The sequence below is a fragment of the Trichoplax adhaerens genome, genomic scaffold (assembly GCF_000150275.1).
Source record: "Trichoplax adhaerens TRIADscaffold_16 genomic scaffold, whole genome shotgun sequence".
In the NCBI taxonomy this organism is placed as follows: Eukaryota; Metazoa; Placozoa; class Uniplacotomia; order Trichoplacea; family Trichoplacidae; genus Trichoplax; species Trichoplax adhaerens.
In genome coordinates this window covers 1,306,379-1,320,832 of record NW_002060958.1, presented here as the reverse complement: position 1 = coordinate 1,320,832, position 14,454 = coordinate 1,306,379, and the positions used below count along the sequence as shown (strand labels likewise).

Sequence of the window (14,454 nt, the reverse complement as noted above, 5' to 3'; positions counted from 1 at the left end):
ATGCTACAGTCTAGTGCAAACTAATACTTTTACTTATAATAGACTATACTGTATTTAGAAGTAAATACTACATTACGACTGTTAATTATAATAATAGTGGAGAATATAAAAAGGAAAAGGTGCAGTCGAGTAAAATTAAAGAGAAAATTGTTAAGAAATAATCTGTTTACAGAGTCGTCGCTTAGATAAATAGCATAAACATGTATTGAATTTTATATATTACAGTATACCGTAAACGCAACATGTTCTACGAGTATATCATAATCTAAATGTATAGAAATCGATGATACCGCAATTTTGAATGATTGCGAAAATAGTCATTGAGACATCGAAAACCATCAAGGTTTCTACTTATCCCAAAGTTGTATTTTATCAGCAGTTATCGCTAACTTGTTGAAGGTTATAAAATTTGCAATCATCTTCCGTTTGCAATAAAGATAATATTGCTAATGGCAGAAAAATGGATACGTATATCATATTCTTCGTCGAGATCTCTATGAACGACAAAATATTATTGACATACTTGTATCATATAGGCTGCTATTAATAAAAGTTTGCACCACCATGTTTGTAAAAATTTTCTGAACGCTTCAATCTTTTATCTTTCAGCCGCCTACAATAGCCAAAAATTTCATGATAATTTATAATTATAGCTTAGTAACAGGATATTTCTTCAATATTGTAATACGCATAAATCACTTATACGGATAATATTGAATTAATCCACATTGAAATTTACTAGGTGATCAATATCATCAAATTTTCATAACGAAAGGTAAATCTTGCCATCTTGTATTATATCCGCACTACACAGTTTGGGTCTAATAATGTCAATTAATCCTTGCCTGTTTTGAAAGTAATTCTTAACCACTCTATCAGGAAGACCAAGTTTAGCTGCTAAAGCTCTTCGTTCACTAGATTTGATGTAAGGATTACTTTCGAATCGATTTGTTAATTCTCGTTTCTGATCAGGGGAAAAACTTGTTCTAGTTCTTCTTTTCTTTGTCGATCCTAAGTGTTACAAAAGTAACAAAGCTTCATTATATATTCTACTTGATAGAAAGTAGGAATTTCTTAATCTTATTACAATCTATAAGCTCTTAAGTTTTGTTTTGGTAATTTAATGAACTCATAGCCATTTATCATTATTCGCGATTAAGTAATAGGAGAACTAAGCACGCGACCTACACCAAGATCTGTATTTCCATTTGTAATTGTAAGCTACCTACTGAAATCGGCAGTAGCAACTCTAGATCTAAGTATTTGATCATTTCTACGTCTAAAGGTAAAGTCAGACTAGCAAAATATGGCAACAACATCCGTTTACAAGTTCAGTTTACGAATAATTAAATAATTAATATATCATTCTTGGAAAGCTTTCTCTGACTTTACTGTATAGACAATAGTTCTGTATCGGGCAGATTATTTATTTAGGTGTTATTTTTCCATCACGATATAAACAGCAGGAAAGACATCCTATTCTGGCTATCCTTACTATTATTTAATTTGTTCTAATATCCTCGCTGTTAATTAAAGAAGCGATGTAGGTAAAATCTTGAAATTCTGTTTTACTTCGAAAATTTATATTTAAAATAGGAATAGCAAACAAAGGCATAACAAATTGGGGAAAATTCAATGTTTTCATAATTACATCACTTTTAAAAGTAGTAATAGTGTAATTCAAAATTAGCTATATAAAAAATTTTAAGATTGCGTGAAAAATAGCCAATGTTGTACGTTTGATGGTAATATTATGCAAGTATCTATTCTTAGACGATACTTTCGGCATATAATGTCGTCTTTTATAGCAAGAAAATATTGAGGCTTTCAGATATTAAGGCATACATCCAAGTAAAGCATGATGAATAATTTACTATTTTGTCGTTTAATTACAATCGATAGTCAATTTAGCTCAATCTAGTGATTAAAGAACAATTAAAAGAATCAAATTTCATGCACCAAAATTTTACTGCAAATAGTAGTTCTTAGTTTAATGTTGTGAAGATACTTTATGCGCACCGCAAATAGGCAATTCGCACCGATGATACTGTAGATAGATAAATCTATGTGCTAACCCAATATGCTTACATATCGTACATTTAGTGGAAAATCTTCTTCAATATCGGCATGTTTAAACATGGATCACTAGATTCTCCTCTTAGCCCATGACTAATACCTCACAGATATTATTCACCATAGAGAGGATATAGCAATAATAGCAATTATCATCACCTTGAAGCAACATTCTTTCCAACATTGGATGTTCTCAAATTTACGAAATTTTAACTTTTATGCCTTAAACTGCCTTAACTAAAATTTTTAGTTTAAATTTGTACTTAATTAAGCTTCAACCATCATTCAGCTAATGATGGAAAGTAAACGATCAAGAGATGCATGAGTGAAAATTAAGCGATTAGATCTAGCGTTACGAGATGTTTATGTACAAAATGATATCTATAAAATGAGTTTTGCATCAGTTTTCCGTCTATAAAATAATTATAAATCTACCATTAGAAGAAATCAACGACTAGGATAGTCATCGTCTACTTTTCTACTGATTTTACATAGTAGATTCTTTACATCTTTTAAGCCATAAGCATCGATTGCAAGCAAGTAGCAGGCAATTAAGGATAGTTCATCCGAAATATCGATAAATATAAACTAGTGAAAAACTAACGACATGTATAGGTAACGTCGTAGTATATTAGTATAACTATCTATCATTGCATTAATTTCTGAAATTGGAATTAATTTTATAAATAAAGTACTTTTTTACCTGTATGCCTATCAGGATAGATGTTTAAACTTTCATTTGGTTGCGTATTACTAGAAATAATATTTCGAATATTCATTTGAGAGGTTCTTAAATCATCGGATGATGGGCTTGCTGGTTGCAAAGTGCTACAACTAAGACTCGATGAATTACTATGGCGATGTTCCGGTTTATAGTGGCTCACGAAATGGTTCTTTGAATTACATTCATAGGAATATTCACGGTCAATTATTCTCGATACTGGTGGCTGATGATATGAAACATCATGATTAGCGGGATCAGGTTGATTCAGAATTGGATCTGAAGGTGATAAATTGCTTCTTGGACACATTTGCAAAGCATTCTGCTGAGTAACACCATTGTAACAGTTAGATTCCTGCCAAGGAATGCTACGGCAATCAACCTGAAATGAACCTTGATCGAATTGACTTGTACTAAAATTTCCGCCGAAGGCTTCATATCTTCTACGATCTGATGATAAATATGAAACACCATGCTGGCTTTCATGACTATCATTTTTTTCAATTAAGTGGTGAAACTCCGATTGATTGCCAACTATGATGCTAGTACTAGCCATCTAGAATTGGATCAGAGATCAGAAAATAACATAAGAACGAATTGTGAGGGATAAATACTATATAATGTAGTAACTATCGCATAATAATAATTAGCCTATTACCGTAGGTAGAATAGCTGAAAGAAATTAAAAGGTACAGACTCTGTTAAAGTAATAGTAATCTTACCATCTAAATGTAAGACAATTAAAATATAACTCTTCCAAATCTGATTGAATACACTAAAATTTATCTGTATTACGCAGGCTTTTATACTGCAGGATTACATTAACCATCCCAGCAAGACATTGAATAAACACTGATCTTAAACTATTCTACTCTTATGCAAACAAACAGCACCGTACCCTACTTACCTTAAGATAGGTACTACACTCCAGAAAATCAATGAAATTCTCGAACAAAATAGTCTGTCTCTAAAAATTGCAATCAATGCGTGTATTTTATTTGAAATAGTAGCAATGTAAATAAAATCGCAGAGTATAATTTCTGTTTGATTTTCCATTAAACAATAATAAGTATATACTTGTATATAGCCAATCCTACCCCTAATTGTATCGGTCTAAAAAGTAAATAATTACATAATAAGAGAAACTTATACTCTAATTAGCAGAAATTTCTACTAATTTCTAAGAATCATTTATTTAGTTAAACAACTTGTCGACGAATTAGCTTATGACTCGTTTAATGAAGTGGTATATGATTATACACAATTTAAGGGTACAATAATACATTATATAAAAATATAACTAACAGCAGAATACAAAAATCTACAGTATTAATGTTGATGAGGTAGCGTACTGATGATGTCGTTAATATTTATGGGTGAAGTTCAATATTTCTGATAATAGTAACTACAAAAATGATTGATCAAATTATTGTACTGCAACTGTTAGGCACAAGTAGATTATTCTAGTTAGTGTTTCAGATGATAGGTAGTTTAGGACGGTATATTAAAATGTACATAGTATGGCTATCCTTTTAAAATGCTTTTGGAAGACACAGTCTCCTGTCTAAAGCTGTAGTTAAGTTTAAATGTATAATACAGTAAGCTAGTTTACACAAGTGCATAAACTAACGTAATATCTTAATAAAATTTATTCTAGAATGATGGTTATAGATAACTTACATCTAGTCTTAAGCAGTCCAGAAAGCAATACTAATCCCTTATTTTGTAAAGCCGTGAACTAGATAAACTTGCACGCACATTTATTAGCGGAAATACAATCCCAAGTAATTTATTCAAAGCTGTAAGTATGGAAAGTTCTTTACTAAATCGTGACTTACTAAGAAAATTATTCTAATCATTTATTTTCATAATCCTATAAGACTAAAATTAGATCTGATAGAATTATAAAATCCTTATTTTTATTTGCTAAATTTCAAAATATAATTCACTAATACACTATAAATAGTTCAGTTTTAATGTCAGAAGAAATGTTGTAATTAATTATGTAATTTAAAGTTATAATGACTAAAATTTTAACTTATCTATTTATCCCTATAAAATGCAGAGTCTAATTGCCAACCAATATTTTATGATTTTAGCAGTTCAATATCACAGGTACAGTGTCATTCCTAATTAACTTTGGCTAAAATGCTTAGCGCCCGAAAACGATATATTTGAGTAACTAAAACCAACCAATAATCATTAAAAATTACCTAGAATATAAAATGACATATCTTAGATATATATGTCAAATATAACAGAATGAAGACTACAAGAAGCATCGAATTTTCTGGAGAAGCAAGGTAGTAACAGTGTATCTAACGATTTTACTACCATTTTGGAGCAACAGCAACATTTACCTGGTACCGCGACTGTTTATTATGAAGTCATTCCATTAAAACATTCATAGATTTTATTTCCCCTCTCAATACCGAAAATATCTTACGTGATCATTTTTGCAATAAAATATTTAAGCGGTAAGCTATTCATTAGATCATTGGCAAGAAGATTATTTCGTTCAAGTTAGCTGATAAATACATATATGTATTGACTTTCTACGTATATGAATGACACTTAGCAGTCAAATATAGCCTACTTTTGCTGTTTCCGTTGCTAACGGTAGCATGTCAAAAGGTATAAAAATCTAAAAATCATAGCGTGCTAAGTATCTTACATATTTTTCAATTACCGACATTTAATGCAAAAATTAAACTGTGGCATTCATCTATATCATAAAAATTCGAACTTTTGATAGTTGTTTAAATTTTCTGAACAGAATAACTTCTTGACCAAGATCAATAAGTGGACAATTTTGGCTCTCCTAAATTATTAGGCATTTTTGCCATGTTTAAATTGAAATAAATATTGGTTGAAATATTCTAATTTTAAACCGAAATAGAAAACAATCGGATTATCTAGGTTCAGCAAAATACTCAACGTTTATGCAATATTTATATTGAAAAATTAGTTTCTGCTTCTCACGAAGTGACTTTCACTAACTAATCCTTGTCTTACTTTTGCCAAGTAACATACTTTGACATTTATTGAATGCGGCTGCCTATGGCGTTGTACGTTCTTTCGTAGATAATGTCATAGTTCCATAATATTATCTATGTACTGATAACTATTATTTATGCAGATCTATTATAAATTGACCTATTTTTATAAAGTTTAGGTCAGTTTTGTCTAAGAAAAACTAGTGCAGCTGCTGTTCCTCTTGATCATGGAGATTGTCAGTATTAGAGTCGTACTGTATATAGATATCAGGGAGGACAAACCTGACTGTAGTCTCACAGTATTTAGTTTTTTGTAATAGTTTTACATTTTGATGTTACTAACGATATACACCATGCCAGTTTACTTTGCAATACCAGCAATATCTGTCGTGGTTAACATATCGATGACTATTAGTGTTAGTATTTAGTTGCTTAGAAATCTATTTCAATACATGCGAATGTGTGTATAACGAGTAGTGGCTTCGGAAACTTATACTGATCGTCTTGTAAAGAAAAATTCACTAACTAATCAACTACTTGCAGAGATTATCAGAGAATCCACTTCTCATATATCTTTTACATTGAGAATGAAAATTCTAAGAAGAGTAGTTGTTACAGTGTTATACACTGTGATATCGAGATTATAGTAGAAACATCTGCAGTATGTTAGGATAATTTTGTTGATTTACCCTTATATGAAGAGTTTCTAATTAAGATATGTGATATTTAAATATAGCACTAGCTTTTATGGTGATATATACAGCCTGCTGAAATTAGTAGTTTAATTAAGGAATCGAGAATAATCTTCTTACTATTGAAATCACTGTGATTGTAATTTACTTATGGAAGATTGTAGATTATTGTAGAAATGTTCCGTGATAGGACTGCCACGGTGCTAACTCACCGTACCAAAATAGTACATGCTTTGCGGCTACAATGATATTGTAAGCCGAGGAGATTACGTAACCAGATATAGATTGTAGACGGTACGATTTAAATTGTGATGTGCTAAAGGTCATTTATATCTATAATTGGATTAGTAGTTTCTAAGAGGTGTGTAAAAGCTTGTAGATAAAATCTATTTAAACGATTGGACAAATTAATAAAAGTTAGTTCTTAGTTCCTAAAGTTAGAAGTATAACGGAAATCGAAGGCGTACGAATTATTGCGAGATCGTAGATTCGATCACAACGTTATCTTGTCAGACGGGAGTTTGTGACAAGGACATATATTAATTTGACAGTTTTGTATTAGTCATTCAATGGCTATGTTCGCAAATATGGTTGTCTTCATTAGGTAGTAGTAGGAAAAAATTAGCTTTTGATTCATTATCAGGTTTCAACGTTAATATTACCAACTAGGATATCTTTGCTATTGTAAAAGAGTATATAAATGCGCTAAATCGTATGATAAAGTTAATTCTTATGATTAGTGTTTAACGTAAGATACGAGGCGTCTAAGTCTTTTTATAGTCTACTAGTATAGGAAAAGTATTCCGGAAAGAGTAGATATTTTTCCCTGATACGTGGTTCAGGGAATCGACTGATTGATCGTGCATTAAGTTATCTTGTTGAAAAGCCGCTTTGTAACAATAGTTTAAGAATAGAACTGTGATATATACCGATCACGAAATTCTAAATTTTAGAAAAATAAGGGCTTTATTGAATCTTATACAAAGATTAACTACACACAGCTCTACTTTAGCCGAATACTACTACTAAAGATTTCTACAACGAACTAACAGAATAATCTAAAGTTGCATGCTTTTATACTTTCCGTAGCATTCGCAGCTACAATTCGCATGGCAACCTTTACCTTATTTTACACATAGTTAAATTATTCTTAGTAAGACTATTCTACTGCGGACCATCATTAATCCAATATGGATACGACTACAGTACTTACGTAGACATTATTCACACCAGCCAAAGTACAATGAATTAACCATATCCTAATATATGATTTACAGTTCTATTTTTACCTATAGCCATATTAGTGACTCAACAGCTTACTGTATATAGTCATCTGTACTCTAGCATAGAGTCTCTACCACTACAGTCTATAGTTACAGCTACCAAATATCTCTTAGGATAATTATCTACTGTAAATTATACTACACATGGCTAACAGTCTACAATCACAATACTAAGTTACATTACACATAGTAAGGAAAATAACAGGTTAAACCAATCTAGCATATAAGCCCGTACTAGTAAATATAGTATTATTTTCATAGAAGTAAAGATCGTGACTTAAAGACGACTTTTCATGCTTATGTTACGGAAATTGTACTTAATTTTTAACTGAATTGTATGTCTACAATCCCTGCTTCCACTAAATGATACCAAATTAGTTTTGCAAAGATAATTACAAAAGGTTTATAATTGTTTTATAGAAAAATAATTTATAACTCGAGGGTTATACTTCTATGATACAAAATATATGCTTAACAAAATAATTTTCCGGAGCTATAGCTACCATATAAGTGTTACAGCTGCTCCAGTTTATGTTATCAAGTAATAAAACTCGATTTCAATCAGCTATTACAATCACCAAAACAACTATTGTCCAGAAAAACTATGACCTATGGCGTAATTATAAAATCTTAATTTCGATAACGAACTAATTTTATAATTGGATATGGTACACTGAATTTAATCAAGCTTAACAAATATTAGCGCAGATTGATAGCCCTAATTTAAAGCTTTAAATGAAAGTATAATGGTTATTGTCTGGTAGGTCGAGTACATCATGAATACAGTACGTATTTCTTAATTTGAAATATGCCAATTAATTTTTAAGTAATAAAGGTGCTAAATTACAGTTTCAGGAGTTTAAAGCAAGCTATATGGGTACATTACATCTTAATTAAACTGAAAATAGTAGAAATAAATGTCTTATCCTTCTCTCTTACAAATGAGCTCATTGCCACAACCTGTGGGATGATTTAAAGGTATAGCTTAGGTGAAATGAGAGCTGAAATCAAGTTTTGAATAACAGATCCGTTAATTTGAATGCAATGTAACGCCCATCAATAACTATCAAAATTTTCATCAAGCATCGTAACCATTTTAATATTCGATATGATGTTAAATACCTGTGCTACCAGCATTATAGGATGAAATTGATTGATCAATAGACGGTTGAGTATTCTACTCTTCGGCTATAGACTACTATTTTAAGCTCATAAATGAAGAAGTAAATAGTCTATGCCCGTATTCTGCTACAGCAGCAAATATATTAGAAATATGCTTCTCCTCACGAATATTTTTTCTCTATTTAGGTTATAAATAGTTGACAATATCTCATTAACGTATGCAAGAAAACAATTTAAATGAAATAAAATAGATAATGCCGTGATATTCATAAGGAAAATACTAAAATATTTCCATAAATCTTAGCTATTTATCCACAACTTGCTTTTCTTAACGTTTCTCACTTTCTTTAGTTACTAGCAGTTCAATTTAAGACAGATTATTTGTAACAAATACAATTTATAGTTGCACAAAATATATTTTTACTTAATTTACTTCCTATTATAACAAAATATGAATTTTGGTAGAAATTTATTCATTATTAAATGAATTCTTATACTACTAAACGTATTACCTTTTCTTATCATAATTTACCAACAATTTACGTTAAGTAACCCATTCTAGAATTGTATAAATGAATCAATTCTCTTACTAATAACTGTTTATATAAATCTAATTTGTAAATACTAGTGTCACTAACATTAAGCCTTTGTTCTGTGATTCTATTATTCAATTCTGATGTCATTGAGCCATAAAAACATTAATTTTTAGAGAAACACAGCTTTTGATGTAGAAATTTTTAAGCAAAAGCATCGCATATAAATTTATAATGACCTTCGCTATACTATTCCACTTTGTATCAGCAATTTGAATTCGACAAAACATACATATCTGATATGATTTTCGTACCGTATGTGTTCCTATTAATTTTAATAATCATAACATACTCGTACCCTATTAAGGGAATATTGGTTAATTATGATACTACATGGCTTACATTTTATGAGATTGAAACAGTGCTTATTTTTTCATATTTCCCTATTAATATTTCTATAAATTCCGTCTTTATTTGTTTCTATCGTTAATGTAGTGATTGCAATAACAGACGTAATCGTATTTAGGTTATTTTATTATAGTATTCGTATTAAAACACGACCAAGGACACTGGGATGTGTTCACTTGTACTACTGCTGTTGTCCTTCTCTACGTGCTGAAAAAGTACAACTTGTAAACAGTGGGTCTAAGATCAAAATACTGAAATAAATAAGTAAACCTCTGAAATCGATTAGAATAGCTCTAATAATTTTTATAAGAAATTGTATTTGGATTAAATCAGATAGTAAAAAGTTTACTTAGTTTTCATCACCATTAATATGCTATTTTTTGAAAAGATTCTGCTGTATAAATATTAAATAATTTCGGTGATACTTTAATAGTTCAAAAGGTAAGGTAATATTTCTTACATTAGTAATTATGAAAAAATAACTTTTACAAAGTGACAATAAAGAATAATAAAAATAGCTTCGTTAAACTTTATTAAGATTATTGGTAATAACATCCGTTTAACTAACTCTTTTAAATAATAGCTGTTATTCTATTCTAGACAACTTTATGTCTGGATTGATAACATTTGATACCCAAAAGACTAAATATTTGTCCCTATGACTACCAATACAGAAATAGAAATCCTGATACATTTATTTCAAAGAATATCCTTGTACGTGATTACATCTAAAGTAGCATCTCGCAAACAGGAAGGCTCCTGAATTTATTAAAAGTGCAAAGTATCACCGGTGATTTTCCACTAGTTATGCATGCATGTATATTTATAGCCAATCAATTCAATCTGCTATTTAATTCATCAGATGAGACTACCAATTTGCTTATCATCACCATATGTGTAAATTTAAGACCAAAAAATTAATGGTAATCAACCCATTACTGTACACAAATAATTTATAATAAACAGACAGTTTACAGTAGGAGATGGCAATTTCCTGAATTAATATCATAAAAGTAAAATTTATCAGTATTTTCGTCATATCCGATTGATGTACGTTGCTATTTAAAACTTTAGATGCAAAATTTAATCCCAACTTCATCATTAACGTCATTCAATTCAAATCACTTGCACATTAACCTTCCGGCTATGGCATTATTGAATTATGTAATCATAATAAAAAGATAATAATACTATTAATTTCCATAATAATAGATAAATTTGTGTTGATAACAATTAATTAATCGATTAATAGGATGTTATAATGTACACTCTGGTAATTGTCTAATAGTGTAATTCATTAGATGTGATCTGCCGACCGTAAAATAAATTAATCAAATACCGTATATAAATCGAATACAACTATCGTCAACCTAATAGAGGATAACGGAAAACATCCATTTTTATTTAGTTATGGACAGATAATAGTCTCTTGAACCAAATTACACAATATATCTGTGATGTAATCATGATAAAATAATATTATGAATATAGTTTCCAAATTGCATTCTTTCATTCCATGATGGATTAATTTTAATAGCAAATAATGCTAATCTGGAATCATAGTAATCAAAATGATTTTTTTAGAATCTCCTGCTAATATATTGTCGAAAATACAGACTTATATAATATGAAGAGTGCTATCAATAAAAATAAAATTTTTAACCTTATTATAAAACAGGATACTATATCATAATAGTAATTTAGTCATTGCACTGGCAGTATTAGCGTAAACGATCACAAAGATGATAAAATTAAGAGTAAATAGGCTAACTAAAATAGAAATCAATGTAAATTAAATCATTACAATTGCTGATTTCGTAATTAAAGAAGATGCGTTTTATCAATGACAATGTTTAATGATGTACTTCCATGTTGTCGAACAAGGATTAGACCATCGATGATTTAAATAAATGTCAATAACTCCCTTCAAGTAACTACAATTGATATCATTTAACTGATTAGTTTATATCGAACAATTAACCCAGATGGTTTATTTGAATATTGTTTATTGCAATGACGTCAGAATGATACAATTCCAAGAATGATGGAGTACGACAGCTCAGAGAAAAATGAGGCAATAATGAGAGCAGGAGCGGATAGTTATTATGATTGAAATCCATGGTTAAATAGGCATAGCTATCGTCGATTTGTTCTCCACTTCATTGTTAGATTGAGTAAATTAATTATAGAAATCTTTCAAGGAAAAATTTCAACCATTTCTTATTTAACTAAACCCATTCTTTCACTATCGTGTTCAAATTATCCGCCCTGGGGAATAATCGCAAACTATCAGCACAATCACAATATATAATTGCCGTGATAGTACAACGATTTTGTATAGAAGCTAGAAATGAGTTTTATTTCTTGCTCTTAAACATTATAATGCGAAAACGATTACTATAATAAGGAAAATCCTTACATCCAAAAACCTCTTACGGTTATCAATTATTAGTTACTGGTGCTAACTCCTTTTTCAACCTTGATGAAATTTATTCTTATGTTTAAGATAAACTTTAAATATATCGAAGCATATGCTTGGTTTTATATTGCCTTTTTCTAAGCACATAAAAATGAGATATATAACTGCACCTCCGCTATCGACAGCTATCCTGAATGGTTAAACTAAATTCTTACATTACAATAGTTATAAATTAAAGTAAAAATCTTATTTTGTTTTAGAAGAAAAAGTTAATTATGCAGTAAATGATTAAACAGCAAACCTTCCAACTAATTTATTTAAATTAATTTCATCATTGTTCTCCGATCTTACCTCAATTTTTGCGGATGGAGTTAATTAAACTTACTGTAAAGCCTTAGATTAAGGCTGTCATCTATCATGTTGAGCGACGCTACGAAGTTAAATAAATGTTTCCTTTTCGATTCCAATTTATCCTAAGCTACGCATATAAATTTACAGGAATGTCAATTTAGAGATGATCTAAAGATCAACTTTAATTTATTACCACTTAAACTTGTTTGCTTTAGATAGAAGCAAAGAAATTAAATTTTTTAAACTTTTATAAGCAGAGCTGCTAGGCTTTTTCAATTATAATAATCTAACTTAAATTTTTATTACCTAACGCATTTACTTTTAAAAGAAATACAGATATTTCGGTGGCAGTAGGTAGGTTAGTTTAATTAAAACGGGAAATATAGTACTGGTTAACGCTTAGTCTAAAGACTTAGAATTTAACTTAACCCAATGTAGGTTAATATTTCTTTCATCTTTAATGTATAAACTATAGTTATGAATACATGAATATCCATTATGTACAACTTTTCAATAATCTTAACGATCGTAACTATGAATTAATTTTAATCAAATTTAAAAGTTTTATTGCAAATTACGCTAATTTCAGATACGATTAATGCCCTGATTATGGAAAATAAAACAAAAATAATTCTAGGAGCAGTTATTGTTCTATTACATTGTCATAGCAAGGAAAGTGTCTCATGGTAGTTAGCCAAGGTAGACTCAATTAAATCTGATAAAATTAACTTATAACAGGCCGTATCTAATATCTTTTTTTATAAATTAAATGATTAGCAAAACTAAATATTTGTAATTAAATTACCATTAACGTCATCTGTTATGCTAAAATTATTTACTCATGTAATCAATGCTCAAATTTTTTATGAATCTTCACGTTGCAAAGATCTCTGATCCTTATTCTCAGACCTTGATTGGAGCGCCAATAATTAAGTGAGGAGAATTGAAATATAATTTTATTCCAGTCGTAAAATTGGAAAGCTGATTAGTGATTTCAATTAAGAATAATAACAAACAGAAGACAGGTGATCACCTTCGATGTATTACTTAGCATTGTTCGTAATGTATGAACATGATGACAATGTATTTCTGAATAATAACTCAAGGGTTAGAGCGTTGATATTGTTAGTATATATAGATTGGTAGTACTTCTACTAAAGCTACCATTAATCGATTAGAAACAGAGTAGTATTCTTTTGATTTCATTTGTATATTTAACTATATTGTTATTTAAAATTATAAGAGCAGACATGAACAACTGCAATGACAGATATTGATGGAAAAGTATTACAAGAACATTATATTTATCAAACTTTTTTATTTTATCCTGAATAAATATGTGAAAAATAAATTTTATTGTCAGATATTTGTAATTTTCAAGTGGCCTATACATTACAATATGGGTTGCCTGTCAGTTGATGTAAAAGTGTGATCAAGTTATGCAGTTGTAAATTACCTCTGATTTTTACTAAAAGCTGCTTTAATAGAATTTGAACACTCTTAAAAAACAAGCTGAAAGCCTATACTATACAGGACTGAAGCTGAAACGACTCTTTTACCTAAATTTAGGCATAATGTCTTTGAAAAGGAGCGACGAAATATCTAATGATTATAATGCACGCGTTGTTATAATTTAGATATTTTTCACTTTCTTTTTTATAATAAAATCAATAATGAGGCATTAATACTGCCTTTCTATTATACCATGCACTTCCTTGATTGCAAACTCATTTGAATATAAAGAAAGAATACCATATGGTTGCTCTTCTAAGCTAAGATCCTTTAATGATTATAATGGTATCCTTCTTCAAAAAAAAAGGCAGCTGATTAAATCACTCTTACGTTCATAATAGTGG

The 14,454-nt window shown here is 29.6% G+C and overlaps 1 protein-coding gene across 1 annotated transcript; it reads right to left on the bottom strand.

Annotated features, from left to right (window-relative positions):
* Nucleotides 1-841: 841 nt before the first annotated feature.
* On the bottom strand, nt 842-1,006 carry TRIADDRAFT_9178 (uncharacterized protein; the record flags this gene model as incomplete). The annotated part of the gene is made up of 1 exon (XM_002116536.1): nt 842-1,006. A coding segment is annotated over one exon (165 nt), but the record flags the coding sequence as incomplete, so codon positions are not given.
* Nucleotides 1,007-14,454: the final 13,448 nt, after the last annotated feature.